Raw genomic sequence first — 18,024 nt, 5'->3', positions numbered from 1 at the left:
ACCTACAAAGTTTCCAACTTGGTGATAAATGGTAGGCTGTCAGCGATCGCAGATTGTTCGAGTCATCGGGAGCAGAGATTCAGGAGGGGGAAGACAACAGTGGATGATAATTTACTTTGAAACAAATTATTAGAAAAAGAAGTTGAATTTAACAAAGAAACACATGTGACCTTTATAGATTGAGAAGAGGCTTCTGACAAAATTTCCTGATCAAAATTGTGGCAGATAATTAGAAGAGGCTTCGCACAACACCTTATTGATGTATAATGAGAAATATGTATAAAGATACTAATAAAATCTGGTGAGGAAATTAGTAAGAAGTTAATGATAAACCAAGGAGTTAAACAAGGTTGTAACCTCTCACCAACTCAGTTTATTATTTATTTGGATGATGTTATCAGACAGTGGAAGCAAAAGAGATGGATTCTCATACCTCAAAATGTAAAGAAAATTCATTGTTACCCCCACTCCCACCATTGAAAGTAATACTATACTTTACTTTGAAAATCAGTAAAACAAAAAATGCAGTTGTGTAAAAAAAAAAAAAGCTAACTTTGCTGTAGTTGAAGATTATTGCTAGTGTAACCACTACCGACAAAAGGTATTTTTCCAACTCTTTGCCATTCTGATGTCTCATCTTTACCTTTTGAACTACCTTATATGAAATATCTTATTTGCTTAAGACAGTTAAAATTCACGATAATCCAAAAAGTGATTTGTTATAATTGATTTAAGATCTCTTAATTGTTATAATAAATAAATATTTTCTGATGAGTACTGTTATTTTACTTTTTGGCAGGTGGGAACAAAAAATTGTCAAAAGCATGAAATTGGTGTTGCAGTTGCATCTCAGGAAATGCTTATTATAACTTGACACATGCAGAGGAAAAATTTAGCGACTGCTTTATTTATATGTTATCAATGAAATAAAGTGGTATTAATCACCCAAGACATAAAGCTTTCACCATTGTAACATGGAATTTTGTCTGGTCTGTGGTTGATTCTCGAAATAGCTGCTTTGAATTAGTCTTGGTTGATATGTGAAACAGCATTATAAGTTGGGAGGCAGCTAACCTCAGCAATGACGCTAATCTCTTGTTCAACTTGTTTGTTACCTTTTACTTCATATAAGTTTATTAGGTATTCTTTATCCAGTAAGAATATTTTAGAGTATGCATTTTACATTTAGTATTAATTACAGACTTTTATCAAAAGAAAATAACCAATTTTTTGTTTGTTTTAAATTTAGGGCAAAAAAAGAAGGAGATAATCAGCCTCCTTTGTATCAGCTTGCTCCTAAGCATTCAAATACTGAAAGTAAGTTCTTATATTTATTAATTTTTTTTTTCTTTGTTAGATGCTCAGTAAAATGAAAAAAAGATATTTTTATAAAAACATTTTCTTATTTTTCATTAATTGTTCCCTACTATGAAAGCTTTTTTCCTATAAAATTTATATTGCATAAAAATAAATTATTTTATTTTATTTTTTTGTTAGTTTTTTAAATTTAAAAAAATAAAAATTTTGGTTTGTTTAATTGGAAAACATATTTAGAAGGCCTACTTCATTTAATAAGTAAATTGTTCAGCTGTACCAGCTGCAATTTTGTAGTCACTATTAGAGTATAGCAATGGATTTACTGTTAAGTAATTTTCAATCTCCTGATTTATGCCATAACTAAACCAACACTGTAAGATTTCTGGAGCAGTTTGGTATCTTGTTACAAAAAATAGTGATTAAAGATCATGGAATGACCTTGGCTGAATAGGAAGAGAGAGAATGTTGTAGATTTCATAAACATGTTATGTTGAATTTTGTTTAGAATTAAATTTTTTACAAGTTATGTTTAAAAGTTTTATTTGTTTATTACTCATTTATCAAAGTTATTGTACATCAAACATAAAAAATAGGGGTTTTTATCCCAATTTATTTGTTTTCACCCTGGATTTTTCAAAAAACTACTGCATATGTGGTTCTGGTACCTATTTTATTTAATTTTTCAGATCAAAAACTATAAGAAATTACTAATTCTGTTCCTTAATTAACATCCTAAAAAATTCAGTATGACCTCATTTCACTAGAGTACCTGAAATCCGAGCAAAGTCTTTCATCTAGCTGAAACTTGCAAGCAAAGCATTTTAGGACATATGAACCTTTGCCTTTTATAATAAACCTTTCCCATTATTTTCACGAGTAGAATAGGTTATGAAAGACCTGGGAGAACTTTGTGATAAACTCTTTATATATAATTTATATTCATATATAAAGTATGTGTTCTGTTTGTGTGTCCTGTTATTGGTGATGTGGGAAATTGTCAAGATAGATGAGTCACTATTTATATAAAAGAACTATAATACTGGGATGCTACCAGTTCAGCAGTTGTTGCTTATTGGAATATGTAGGCAAAAAATTTGCCCTATTTTTGGTTACAAATTGTAGCCATGGTTTCTTAATGCAGATTATTTGCAATCATATAGTTCCAGTAATAAAAATAGTATCTAATAAATGGAGTGCTTATACTGGTGTATGTTATCATAAATTGACTTAACATTATATGGTTAATCACCCAAAAATTTTGTTGATCTGATATCTGTGAAAAATCTGATATTGAAAAATTGTGGAGGTCTGCCAACTCGCATCATAAATATAACAATCGTACAGCAAATGCTATGTTGGACAGCTTCTTATGTGAATTTCTCAACTCATATAACCTACATTTTATATGATATTAGTAATTATTTTCTCCTCAGTAGGGTAAGTTTATACAAGTATTACCAGTCGAAGAGGAAAGATTTCATAGTGGGGGAGGGTGGAAAAATTTATGAAAAAGTACAAAAATGTTATTTAAACTTTATCACTTGTATATTAAAAAGTTATAAAACTAAGTAAACAACTAATTATGCAATCATACTAAAGAAAAAATACTGTAGAGCAGTGATCACAAACTGGCAGCCCATTAAAGATTACCTGTTGTACGTTTTTTTTCTTCCCCTACTCCCCCTGGTCGGTTATCCAACAAATTATTCTCAACCCGGGAAAGTGTCCTTATACTCAAAGGAGGCCTTCCCACCCACCAGCTAAAATTCCAGCACGGCAGGTCAGCCTCCCCGGTCGGATCTTTTGTCTTTTCTATTATCGCCTGCCTCTAGTCCCCGGGGCGGGCCACCAGGGTCCGGCAACGACGTCTCCCAGACCCACCCCAGAAACTGGGTCTCGGTCTTTTCAGTTGCCTTCTCAAACCCCATGACAAGGGACCAGGCCCGACTATGCTGTTACAGGCCCCCGCCGCGAGGCCGGGTCTCGGTCTTAATAATTCCCCACAAAGACCAATCGCGAAACACATACAAGCAATCCGATATATTCATATGGAATCCATATTCATCACTAACTTTGTACTACGATTTCAACATTCGTCTGCCGATATCGTCTTTTTCTTTTAGGACTAGAAGTGAAAACCTTTCGAATTTTCACCAGTTTTGATCGGAACTTAGCATAAAACTAATTAAATTTTCGGGTCTAAGATCTTGAATACCCGTCCGGTACCTATTAATTGTCAATTTCGAACACTCAAATATGATGTGTTCTGCTGTGTCGTCATCCTCGCAAAACATACAGCATGGGGAATTTCTTCTCCCAAATCGGTGTAGGTAGTATTCAAAATTACCGTGTCCTGAAATCATCTGCGATATATGGAAATTGACTTCCCCGTGTCTACGGTTCACCCACTGGTTAAGGTCTACAATCAGTCTTTTAGTCCACTCGGCCCCTTGATGTTGATTCCATCTACGCTGCCATGATTGCATCACGATATCTGCAGCATCTCGAGGATTCATACCCTGGAATTGGAGCCATCTTTGTATTATTTGAAGCTCTATGGCATCGCCGAGGCTAAAACACATGCAGTTTCATAGGATAACGTCCGATATCCTTATGTCACCCCCACCAAGGCATGTCTATGCACACTCCTCATGCGTATTGCGTTCCTTTCTGTTGTAAGTTTCTGTTGTTTACCTGTTGTAAGTTGTAGTGTTGTTTGTTGACAGTAGTCATTGCTAGTGCCAAGTTCTTCACCTTCCTAAATTTCTGGCCATTGATCTCTTTGTCAATGTCTTGACAAAACATAAGTTAGTCTGAAAAGGCCATGTATTTCAAGAGAAATAGAATATCACTTACTTCTTTGTTGAAATAAAATAAATTCCTAAATATTCAATTTCAAATTTATTCCAATAGTAATTTTACAAATAAATATACAAAGTTCCAATCTCTGGAATATGTAGAGCAACATAAAAGCTCCAATGCCAAAGGTAATAATATATAAATGAATCTTAAAATAAGTCTTCTAAATATAATTAATCTAAACTTTGTCACATCGAGTTACATATTACTATTCATTACATATAAGACTGTGTCTGGTTGTATTTATCAACAGTAATTTAATAGAACACTAAGTAATTTCAACAGTAAATTTAAAATTTACAATATGATCAAGGTTTTGTAAAAACCTTGAATTTCTTCACCTCCCTAATGAAGATATTTTCAACAGTTACACACTTATAAATGTTAGGCAGTTAGACAGTACACAGTATTGTCTAACATTTTAGGTCCTAAATACAAATGATTTTTGAAACCGTTCTTTAAATACAACTGGGATTTGTGTATTTCTGTATCCATACTTCTTCTTGTATAGTATACATTATTTATTTTATGATCTTTACAACTATTGAAATATGTTCTTAATACTTTATATATGTATAGATTCTTTACGGGTAAAATATTAAGTTTTTTGAAAACCTCAAGAGATGGGTTGAACTGCTTTTGAAATCCATAATTCTAATTCTTTATTGTGCTACTTCCACACTTAAGTACCTGCCCAACATTCGATTCCAAATTCAAGTCTAGATTGAATAAGTCATTATATATATAAACCAACCATTTTTGATTGCAATAATATTTAGCTTGTAAAGTTTATATGAGATTAATAATAATTCTTTCCTTAATTTCAATATGTGAGGCTTCAAACTCAATTTAGAATCTTTAATTAGGCCTAAGTATTTAGTGGAATTAGTTTTCCTAGTACATTCACATACACAAATAATGTTAAACAAGCAAGAGTGTTTATGATAGTTTACAGAGAAGGTTAATTTCCGAGTTATGAAGGAAATTAACAAATTGGATTAATTTGTGCTAAGAACTAATTTATTATTGTAGAACCAATCTCTGAAAATAATGAGATCTTCTCCCTCCCATCTGTATTCTTATATCTTCCCACTTATCGCAGTATCATCTACAAAGAAGAGATATTTTCCTCTAAAATTTTCATTACATAAGTCATTGAATATTAATGACATGTTGGTTCTGCAAACGAAATATCTGTGAACAGATTGAAAAAATCCTTTAAAAATAACCATTGTAACTTAAATGATCATTATGCTAGGAAATTATGTGAAAGAAAATCTAAGTAATAAAAAAAAATATAAACTTTTCAGTTCATGTTTTTAATAAAAATGAAGTAGGAGATGCTACCGTGAAATTTAGTAATGTGCTAAATTATAAAACTGGCCTGTGCTTAAATTAAAGTGCCTGTTCAGTTTGCATATATTTCTTTAAATAATAATGGTAAACATTCTATTCTCTATAAAAAAATAAAGTATAAAATAAATAAAGCATATATATTTGGATATGTATTCGTAAATATTCAGGTACATGAATATTTTGTTTTAGATTTTATCCCTGTTCCATGACAAGCATCTACATTGATAGTTCAACCTGTAATATAGTTTGTGACCACTGCTGTAAATAGAAGATAGTGTCTTGCAGTAGTTTCTATTGCCATCTTTATCTGAATATATGATTATGCTACATAACTTCTTTTTTCCAAATTAAGTATACAGAATTAAATAAATTTGATTAGAGTAAATCATGCCATTATGAAATCATTAAAAAAATAAATAACTTGTCTTGAAATGAGAAAACTACATTTTTTTTTTACTATCGATCATCTGTTACTCTCTCTCCTACTTCTTAAATTGTATTTAGTTATTTATGTGTCACATGAATCATCGGTTGGTTTAATTTTATAGGTGACAGTTGACAGCTTGTCAGGTAAGTACTCTGAACTATTGCAGAGGTAATAGGTGAATTAATATATTGTCATCTCTGTAATACACAATTCCTGTAATTTACATGTACTATTCAGAAATTTTAAAATCAATTATATTACTTTTTACCAGCAATAACAACCTTAGTATTTTTTACCTTATTTTAATTTTATTTCTGATGAGATGAAATCTTGTTTTAACTTCCATTATGTAGACTAAATTAGCGGTATTAGTGATAGCATGAGGTATTATATAGTAATCTAACAAAAATAAGTGAACAACATAAGTAATCAAATTCACTAACTCAGTGAAACTTTCATAGATTTTTTTTAAAAGTGCCGACAAATACTTGTACTGTAGTAATTGAATGGTATGTAAAAAAAGTTTGTTACTGAAATAATCTGAAGGAAGTGTTTGCTTTTGTCAGTGATTGATCTAACAATCGATGATGATTATTAGATCAGTCATTTCATTTGTTCGACAATGAAATGATTGTCAAAGTGAGAAATTATAAAAATTAGGTCAACTAATACCATAAAATATAATTAGCCAGGCCACTTCCAAACTGTTAATAAAATAGGATTCAATTTTTACTACTCTTTCACATGTCAAATTTTAGAACATATAACTTTGATAATTTGTTATGAAAAAACATTTTTCTTTGGAACACATGTTCTCATATATGTTTCTAGCATGTTTTAGTCTGTTGTGTAAGGGAATCTGGAATTGAAAAATTTCCTATAAAAAAAAAAAATATTAAAAAGATCTGGACAAATTTGAATGATTTTGGTGCTGTAAATGATTGTATGCATTAATAAGTTTTTAAAAAAGTAGGCTACTGAATGCACCAATGGAGTCATCTAGAAACCAGTCCTTCTTGCATCAGTTCAGAGAATATTGTTGTTTCTGCTATAATGTCGAGCAAATGAATATAACTGTTACCAATCAATTTTTTTTGTAAATAAATTAACAGACTGGTAAAATACGGTAATTCTAAATTGTACAGTAACATATTTATGGAATAAATTAGACGTATGATTATTATTATTCCAATAGGTTTAAAACAATCTACTTTATTACATTTTATCAATAGTAGGTGTTTACAGTATTAATGAATGTTCACAAATTTGAAAATAAATGACTAAATTTTATTTTAATTTCATAAGTTAAGAAATAAGTGAAATGAAACATACTAAAAATTTACTCTATGATTGTGGATGAATTTAATAGAATGTGTTGTGTAGATTACATAACTCAATTACTTATAAAATAAATAAACAGTATTCACATCCAGACATGTTTCATATATGTTTTTTAGTTAATAATTATCTTAATCTTTACTTCCTTCTTTAATGAAGGGATTTCACATAATGCTTTAGTTTCAAGACTGTCTAAATTAAACATTTGATAAAATACTTAGAATTTGTTAGATATTTTACAAACTTTATTATACTGTACTAATTTTACAAAACTACATTCAGTTTATTTTCAATGTAAAATAATAAACAAGTTGAAAGAAAATTGTATATTGTAATTGTAAATATTAAATATTGAATATTGTAGTTGTAAATTGTTGAAAGTCAGTATATATGGCAATGCAACAGTATTTTATTACACCACCTTATATGAGCACTTTTAATTTATCTGTACTCTTTTGGCTGAGTTTGTTACAAACTATTGTGGCACAAAACTTATTTTTCACTTTTCAACTTTTTTGTTTACTTATTTACAGAAAAACTTTATGAATGCTCTGAACTTTCATCTTTTTATTTATTTTTTTATTGAGTAGATTTAATCTACCTTTTTTAGCTTCATCATTACTAAATAGCTTTCATCATTTTTCAGATATGTTCCATTTTTGATAAATGATAAAGAACAGGAAGAAAGACTAGCCAGATAATATGTGTGAGTTGAATGGGGTAAAGAGTGTGAACTAATGTTATAAAAAGTCTTACAAAGGAGAAGTACCATTACCAAAAGTTTTGAAAATGGAATTTATGCTAAATACATTAATAGGTGATTTAATTATGATGAAGCTAAGAGAAAGATAGATAAATCTGCTTAATATAAAAATTATGATGTGATCTTTGCAGAAAATGTATATATTTAAATAATAACTTTCATTTATTTTTCTTTATTTTTTTTAGTGTAGAAAAATTATTAATGGTGTTTGAATTATTAATAAAAATATAATAATGTTTGAACTGTTTTGCTATAATGCCCATGAGCAGAAATAAGCTTTTTTTTCTAAATTTACACAGTAGGGTTGGAATTTCACGGTAGGAATTTTAATAATCCCTTTTTATTGAAGAAACAATAATCATGATTATGAATTCTTTTTACAACCTATGAATGTCTTACAAAATATCAACCAAAAATATTCATTTAGCTAACTAATTCACTCTCTTCATCGATATATTAAAAAAAATAAAACTATTATAATTTTTTTTTATTAAATTTGAAATTAATTGTTTGATTTTATTTAGATCTTATAATTTTAATTTTTGAAGCCAAGAAGCTCAACAAAATAAAGCAATAACCAAAACTTTTAATATTAGTTACGTATATTATCACAGTTTCAAAAAATATATTTTCGACTTAAAAAATTTAGAGGTTGATAAATCAGAGAGCTTTTTTAATAATTAAAATATTCACTAAAATTGATTTTAAATAAATTAAAATTAAAAGGAAAACATTTCTTTCAGTTTTGTTAAAAATTTGGCATCTCCTCATCAGGGGAGGGCTATCAAGTCATTGAAGTGGCTTTGTTGTAACAAAATAGATTTTGAGCTTTGCAAAAAAAAATTTTTTTACAGACTTTTACAGCCTTATTTTAGGTAAGATTGACTACTATGGTCATTATCTGTGTTGAACAAATGACTGGTTAACCTTGTGTACAATTATTTTAGCTTTTCCATTTATTACAAAAGAGTTTTTTCATTCAAATTTTTTGGTTTTTTCTTTCAAACAAGAATTAATGTCTTAGTTCTTTTCACTAATTAGTGACATTAATCTGAAACTGTAAAAATAAATTTAAAATACTGTATATTTTCTTTTCTTAGAATATTTCAGTTTATTCTTAATTTTTTTTCAGATGTCAACCCATTGGCTTCTTTACCAGAAATGAAATCTAGTGTTAAATTAATTGAAGATAGTTTGACATTTTCTGATTCAGCACTCGAATATCTTACCGATCAAACTGATTTTATTGTTGTTGGTGTTATTGGTTTACAAGGAGTTGGTAAATCTACTCTTATGTCACATTTAGCCGGAAATTCAGTTACACAGTAAATACTTTTTTTTTTACCTTTCAACTGGGTGTATACTTACTGTAAAATTTTTTTTATAATTTCAGCACATTATAATATCTAGATCTAGTGTTTGCATGGTAAATACTTTCTGAAAGGTTCATATTTTCATCATGACATTTTTTACACAGTTACGTTCAAAGATATTTAACTGAATTTTGTCAAACAAGTATATCCTGTCTTTCTTTAGGATTTTGTCAGATAGAGCATGTTTTTAACCAAAGTTTTAATCTTAAAAAAATTGTAATTATTTTACAGGTGCATTAGAGAAATGGATAATTTTAAAACGTAAATATATTTTAAAGAAAAAAGCATTTAATCATTAGACTAGATCTAATATAACAAAAAATATGCAGTTTAAGAATTGTGCATCCCCAATTTTGTTTTGCCAGTAAACCATATTTACACATAAATTCCTGCATCTCTTAGAAATGTTTTCCATGATTCAGTAGTAATGCTCTGATTTTCAGTACCTTGTTAGTAGCAGGCTGACTCGTGTACACTCTACTTTTTAGGTGATTTCATAAGAAGAAATTGCATGCTATCATTTAGGAGGAGGATCTAAAAAGCTACAAATGTCGTTCTTAAAAAATTATTCTGTTTACCAAGTATCTGTTGTACACTTGCTATGGATTCTTGATGCAGGTGACATTGACCGAGGTAGTTGAAAATGTGTATACTTTTGTGTTTGAAATTTGTTTGTAGTTTGGCAACAAAAACACTTCAGCATGGGGACATAAGTATGTGTGATAAAAAATTGCAAGGCTTTCATTATTCTCAAGAAAGAAGGGCCGACGACTCCACACATTGACACACTGCTTTACACTATCTTGTTTATATGAATGTCATTAATAAAACTAAATAGGATTTAATTTGAATTAATAATGAGCATTTTACTAGTTAACAAAATGACATTGGTAAACATGAATATAAACTTAGATTTGTAGATTTTATGTTCATACTTGTTTACAGTATCATCACTTATTTATGGAATTCTTTTCAAATTATTTAGTTCGATTTCATGAGTTATTTGACAACTTTGATGAAGCTGTAAAGTTCTCATTGAAAATCGAAACTGAGCAAATTTAAATATACTGCATGTTCAATTGAAAATTGGTTTTTATGAAAGTATTCTTAAGAGGATCAATTATCTACCATATTTTTTATACTTACCATTTATTTATACTTTTATAAAAATTAATATTTTTAAAGTAGATAAAGTAAATGTGTAATCTTTAAGATTCAAACAATATAAAATGTGTACTTATATAATATTTATTATAAATAGATTTTAATAAAAATTATATAAAACAAAAAATTCAGTTTAAAAGATTCATTAATCACACAGATTTTAAGTTTGTATGATTGAATGAAATATATGAAAAATTGTAAGTAGTTAGGGAAATTCAGTAAGATCATGATTTATTTATTTTAAACTGTTGTCAAAATATTTATTAATTAATTAGTACATATTTGTAACCCATGATTTAAAGTGCTGATTGTAATTGAATATTTGAACCAAAAAGTGTATTAACTTTCAATAAGTTCTGTTTACTGAAAATCAATGAATGAAATAGTTGTTAATTTTATATAAATGTAGTTTTCCCTTAATATTGATTTTTTATTATTATTATTTCACTTTTACAGGAAAAAATTGGTATTCAAAGCACAAAGTATTGAACAGCAAGAAATTGGGATACATTGTACAACTGGTATAGATTTATTAGTGACTCAGAATCGTCTTATACTGTTAGATTCTCAGCCTGTTTTATCAGCATCTGTAATGGACCGCCTTGTTCAACAGGATTTAAAAAAAGTCAGATGTATTGATGGACCGCCAAATATAAATACATCTTGTCCTATTGATTTTTCACTGTCTGAAAATATGGTTGAAGTCAGTTCCTTACAAACAGCTGCTTTTTTATTGTCTGTTTGTCATATTGTTATCATATTACAAGACTGGTTTTTTGATCCTAATTTATTAAGGTATGAATTTTAAAAAGATGTATTTTTTCTCCTTTTTTATGTATTATAATTACATTTTTATTTTACAGATTTGTTATTATTTTTCCTTAATTGACAAACATTGTCAAATTTTTTATCCTATTTTTTTTTTTGTATCATCAAAATCATTGCAACATTGTTAACTTTGTGAGCATTGCTTGCACAAACATGCTATTCATAAGATACTGGCTTTGTTTGTGAGGGCCAACATCAATACAAGCTATATATACATTTCTTAAAAAATAAATTTAATTTTTGGTTAAATACTACTGGATTAAAGTAGTTTGATACAATATTTGAAGATTATGATTTATTTTTATTGCCTTTTTCAAAACTCTAATTATTAATTCATTTTGGCTGACCACATACTTATGCATAAATAAGATTTTTTTTATACATAGTAATTCAAGAGGAAAGTGAGGTAATTAGGGAATTGATTTAAGAGCTTGAAATAAAATTTTATCCAAATATATGTCTGTAAACGCTTTTTATTGAATTATGGCTAGCGAAAAATTTAGCACATATTTTCAGTGAAATGCAGTCATAGTGAAATTTTTAAGATGTAAACTTGATGGTATTGATGAAAAAATTGAATAAAACAAACCTCAGAACTGATCTTCCATAGTTTTCATAATATCTAATGTAAAATGAGAAATTTGGTGAACACATTTTTTTTAGGCTTGAAGTACAATAACTTTGTTAAATAATTAATAATCCATAAAAGAAAATAAACAACTTTTATTAATAAAAACAGAACAGAAAAAATAATAGAGAAATGTTATGAATTTTTTTTTTTTTTTTTTGTCTTCAGTCATTTGACTGGTTTGATGCAGCTCTCCAAGATTCCCTATGTAGTGCTAGTCGTTTCATTTCAGTATACCCTCTACATCCTACATCCCCAACAATTTGTTTTACATACTCCAAACGTGGCCTGCCTACACAATTTTTTCCTTCTGTAAAAATTAAATACAGCTGTTCTAGTACAATAAATTTAGATCTTTAAAAACTAAAATACTTTTAATGTACTTTCAAAAAAATAGTCACTGTGGTTTATACTGTATTAATTTACAATAAATGTTTGAAAGTTTCACTATTTATATTGATACACTTTTTTCATTTTCTGTTACCAACTTCATGATATTTTCACATTCCTTGGTGGGGGCACCAGCATCGAGAGTGCGAGTGATCAGTTCATCACTAGTGTCTATTTTTTGCTTGTATACCTCACATTTCATCCATCCCCATAAATAGTAATCTAAAGAAGAAAGGTCCAATGATCTAGGTGACCCAATTACTGACCCCCAACATCCAATCCATTTACCAGTAAATTTTTCATCTAAAAATTGCCTTAATTTCATTTGTGAAATATGTTGGTGTTCCATCAAGTTGATAGTACAATTTCAGTTCATTTCTAATTGTACCAATTAGAAATTTTCAAGCACAGTAAGAAATACATTATTTAAAAATTCTTTTAATAAACTGATGGACTGTGGTTAGAATGTAAATTAACTAGAGAGAGCTAAGTAAAACAAGACATTAGATATTAGAGTGAGTATAACCTATTTTGTTAATTATTAGTCACACATTAGTTATTTATGACTTGTATACATGATATTTTAAGCTGTGACGATACTAAGTGTTGTGAGTGTTGTATCCCTGAAAAATAAGTTTTATTTTTAACAGACAAAAATGTTGTTAGATCTGTATTAAGTATGAGACAAAGTATTATGTATGCTGTGTTTTTATATTATTAAATTTATAACAGTTTCTTGTTTTGTATTTATAGTCCAGCTGGAAAGATATGATGCTCTCCTTTATTTTGAGTTTACTTCATGTGTTTTTATCTTTGCTGAGTTTATAGCTTAATATATTGTTATAAAGTCATTATATAAAATCAAAAGGTGTTACTTAATGTTTTTTTATGCAAGCAAAAAATTGGTTGGGAAGTATAATATTTGATCTGTTGATATTTTAACATGAAATTTGAAACATGGTATTAAACTGCAGATTCATTGATAATGACACATTGGATTCAAAACAGTCTAAGTAGAGAGCCAATGTCTTTTAATAGTCCCAAGTTAAACATTTCATATCTGGAAGAGAAGTGCAGGTGATTGAGTAATACAAGGACAAGGCATTATTCACTTGAAATAATATAATTTTTAATTTTAGAATATTATCATTAATAAAGCTTTACTGCAGTATTTCTCCTTTACCAATGCTGAAAGGAAATTATCTACATGATTTTTATCCAACTTTTATTTATAACTCATTTCAGTTACATTTTATAATTTAATAAACATTTTTGATTTCTGATTTCAGTCATGTTTAGAAATTAAAATAACAAATTTTTTTAACAGCTTTGTGACATTATATGCTTTCATCACTTTTATGTAAAATATATATATACAAACAGAAGTCATCAGGCAGAAAAAAAGGAATATGAAAAAGTTTCATTTTTATGAGGCAGCTTTAGTAATTATGTCATCAGTAGCCTAATCATCATTAGATTATCACTTGTTCATTCTGCTGGTACCTACAAGTAAAATTCAAGATTTTCACTCTGTAAAATGCTCAATCACTAGTATTCAAGTTTACAACTTAGAATCCCTTTCCATTTTCTAGGCTTATATATATAAATCATTAAATATATTTCAAGTGATTATACATATAATTTAATCAATTATAAAATCAAAACCACTAAATTCAATAGCACTTTCAATATGACTGAAAATCCTACTGTATTTGGGGGTTTTGATTTTATAATTAAATCATATTCAGTAAATTGGGAGAAAAAATGTTTGTAATTATATAATGGTACTTTTTTTTAATAATGTGATTTCTCTTAAATAAAGAATTTATGTGTTTAAAACTATGTGTTATGTATAATATTTATTTTAACAGATTTTTACAATCTGCAGAGATGCTTAAACCTCCTACACCAACAACATCACAAGATGAAGAATTGGTTGAATATTTTCCACATGTACTGTTTATACAGTCCTATGCCCAGCCTTCTGATTTTACCAGAGATCGTATTGAGTTAATGCAGGTAATAATAAAAAGCTATGTGTCTTTATTTCGTTAGCATTCAAATTATTTGTCTTATCAATAATTTTATTTGTTTCATCAGATGGTATTCAGTTATTCATAAAATTTTGTTTCCTACTTTTCACACTTGCTTCCTTAATAAGGTATAATTTTTAATTAAATTAAACTTAAGAAATTTCTCTGAGGCCATACTGGGAATGATGAAATGCATGAAAATATATGGGTAATCTTTTACAAACACTCTATATACATATTTTATTAATAAAACTTTGGAAAAATTAATGTAAATTCTTGAAGATCTGATTATGAAAAATACCAAAATTTTAATAATGTCCAGCATAAAACTTAGTTAAATGATTATAGCAAAAAAATTTTAAAAATAAAAAATTTAAAAATAGTTAAAAATGTTTTTTAAAAAAAAAATGTTCTTTAATATTTTTAAACTATGAATCAACAAAAAAGAATATAGAAATTTTAGTTTGTTATATCTGTTGTTAGATGAGGTGTACCTTGTTAATTTAAGGCTAGAGTCAAAGAGCAAAAAATACATTTTTAGTTGAACACATAGCTGTAGATTGGTTCCCAGTTTTTCTGCTCGATAGCAAATGTGACTATATCTGAATAGAGAGCCTTCTGTGTTTATGGTTAGCTAAAGGTAAATCTATAATTTCAGTTCAACATGCGTTCTATAGAAATCAGTCGGCATAGACCAGTGGCAGAGTGTGTTTGGAGTAGCCTCCTAGGTCACCTGATCTGACCCCCATGTGATTTTTTCCTTTAAATTTTTATAAAGGATCTTTTGTAAGTGTCTCTGCTATCTTCAATTCTACCCAATTTGTGACACAGGTCTGAGGTAGCTCTGTCACTTCCATTGCATCACTCGTTCCAATTAAAATATGGAATGAACTCTCTTATCTGTTGGATGTTTGCTGTGTGACAAGTGATGCACATTTATGGGAAAACTGTAAGACTTACCTTTTCAGTTTGTGATTCGTTATTGTAATTTAAACTTAAGAGATAATAAATAGCTTTAAAATCCTGATATTCTTTCTTGTACATCCTATACTTTTACTAATAATATAAACTTTTAATAATGTCATGTAAGTAAGTTTTTGTTCAGAGAGAGCACAGAGAAATTTCTGCTATTTTCTGAAGTTTGTTTCCAATTAATGTATAACCTGTTTCTAAAATATGTATGCCTATTATGTTAGTGTTCTCAATGTTATTTGTTGACAAAAAAAAAGAAACTGTTGACAAAAAAGAAAGTGTATGAATGCTAATGATATTATTGGTAACACTGGCACTGGGTCTCATCCAAGCGTGATTAAAAACATTTTATTTTTAAAATGCAATTACAAAAATTCATTATTTAAAACAGAAATAAAAACCAAAAAAAAAAAAAATGAATGGCACAAGAATATCATATTTAAGAACAGTTTATTATAGTTGCTGAAATAAATAATATATTTATATAAGCACTAACAAGTCTAACAACATTATTGAAAACTTTGTTAATGTTTACGATGTTAAAAAATATAGCTTATAGACCTTAAAATCATATAAAACATTTAAAACTGCATAATGATGATAATGATCCTAATAATTTGTGTGGTATCCATAAAATAACGTGGAATGATTATAACAAAATTTATATCGGGAAATCTAGTAGATCATTTAGGGCAAGGTTTGCAGAACATTTTAGATCTTATAAAAACAACAAGTTAAGGTTCTCTAATCTTACAAATCATTTAATAATCAATAAACATTCAATCACTGATTTGGGTGCAAATCTAAATATAGTAGAAATAGTAAAAGGGTGTGATAATAATAAAAAAATTAAAGAAAAATATTATGTATACAAATATGGACAGAAGTTTAATTTGATTAATGTACAGACAGAATTTGATAATGACTTTATCAAAACTGCCTGAGACAACAGCGTGATTATATAATTTAAATAAATACAAATAACAGTACAGTACAGTACTGTATGAGGTGTTAAAAAAGTAACGAGAATTTTTGTTTTTTTGGAAAGAATTTTATTTGTCTACATTTGCTTCCCTTAAACGGTGTTGAACTTGTACATAATACTCCTTATTGATCATATGACCTTGTGGGAAGAACTCATGATGCACTATGCCATTAAAATCAAAGAACATGGTGAGCATAACCTTCACAATCGAGTGTACTTGTAGAGTTTTTTTGGTCTTCGTGATCCAGAATGCCTCCACTGGGACAATTGAGCCTTAGTTTTAACATCGTATCCGTAAACCCATGTTTCATCTTCAGTTATGATACATTTCAGTAGTTCTGCGTCATTGTTAACTTCATTTAGTGACTTCTGAGCAACTTCCATTTGCCGCTGTTTTTGTTTGAAATTGAAAACAATTTTGGAACATATTTTGCTGTCACACATTTCATACCCAAAACATCCCAAAAAAATTTCATGGCATGAGCCAATTCATTTCCCAGCATCATTAGTGACTTCTCTACTTATGATTTGGTGATCATTCATTATCATTTCTCTAACTTTTTCCACGTTTTCATCGATTGTTGATGTGCTGGGGTGTCAAGGGCACTCGTCATCTTCAGTATCTTCACGATCTTCTTGGAAATGCATATACCACTAGTAAACCCTTGCTTTACTTATAGCAGACTTATCAAAAGCAATATTTAACATTTTTAAAACATTGCTACACTTTATTCCATTCTTAAAGCAAAATTTAATACAAATTCTCTGATCCATTATATATAAAAGTAAAAAAAATCATCGATCAACCAAAATACATGTTACCTTTTGACAGCTGACAACAAACTAAACATCCAATTTGGCTAACAATGTACTGGTACTTTTCAGACTTTGTTAATACAACAACAAAAAATCCCTAGAATCGAACTAATACAACCCGTGAAATTTCAAAATTCTCATTACTTTTTGAACATACCTTGTATGTGTGGCTAGCCACATAAATTTAAAAAATTTTTTTTAATTTTATATTTTTAATATTTTGACTATATATTTTTATATTTTATAATTTTAATGTGTGAATTGAGAAAAAAAAAGTTTAACTGATGAGCAAAACCTCAAAAGTGCTATTAAAAAAATAATAAGCATAAGGTAAGAAGAATTATTGAATTCTGTACTCTTGGTGGTAAATGGTTTTTATACTTTTATCTTTGATATACCAGCCAGTAGGGCTTGCTTCAATTGTCCTTCATGTTTAGTCAGAAAGACTGACTAGTTGCTAGCTCCCTCCAGTGTTCATTAAACTCATGCTTGTGAGAATAATAATGATAAATAAAAATTAAATCTTGTTCAGTTATTATATTGTAATTTCTTGATAGCAACAGTTTGGTCAGGTCCTGTAACTGAGTGATGTGAAGAATGCAGGTTTCGAAATAGTCAGCCTTCATCTTAAAAATAGTTGTTATAATTGGTTACCCATCCTTCATATAGGTAAAAATGTATTTTGCCTGATTCTTAGAGTTATCTGACACACTATTAGGAGGGGCCATACTTAGTTTCTCTTCTTTTTTTTATCTTATATTTTTTAATCAAGTAA

The 18,024-nt window shown here is 28.5% G+C and overlaps 1 protein-coding gene across 6 annotated transcripts in view; it reads left to right on the top strand.

Annotated features, from left to right (window-relative positions):
• Positions 1–18,024, top strand: part of LOC142331770 (nonsense-mediated mRNA decay factor SMG9) — a 73,204-nt gene that overhangs the window by 22,201 nt on the left and 32,979 nt on the right. For all 6 annotated transcript variants that reach the window (XM_075377853.1, XM_075377859.1, XM_075377857.1 and 3 more), the window contains 4 exons: positions 1,250–1,317; positions 9,193–9,385; positions 11,054–11,392; positions 14,315–14,462. In XM_075377853.1, coding sequence (XP_075233968.1) covers positions 1,250–1,317; positions 9,193–9,385; positions 11,054–11,392; positions 14,315–14,462 — 748 coding nt within the window. The remainder of the gene's footprint in view (positions 1–1,249; positions 1,318–9,192; positions 9,386–11,053; positions 11,393–14,314; positions 14,463–18,024) is intronic.

The sequence above is a fragment of the Lycorma delicatula genome, chromosome 10 (assembly GCF_047948215.1).
Source record: "Lycorma delicatula isolate Av1 chromosome 10, ASM4794821v1, whole genome shotgun sequence".
NCBI classification, from domain to species: Eukaryota; Metazoa; Arthropoda; class Insecta; order Hemiptera; family Fulgoridae; genus Lycorma; species Lycorma delicatula.
Note: the sequence above shows the minus strand (reverse complement) of the source record. Positions and strands in the feature narration are given on the sequence as shown.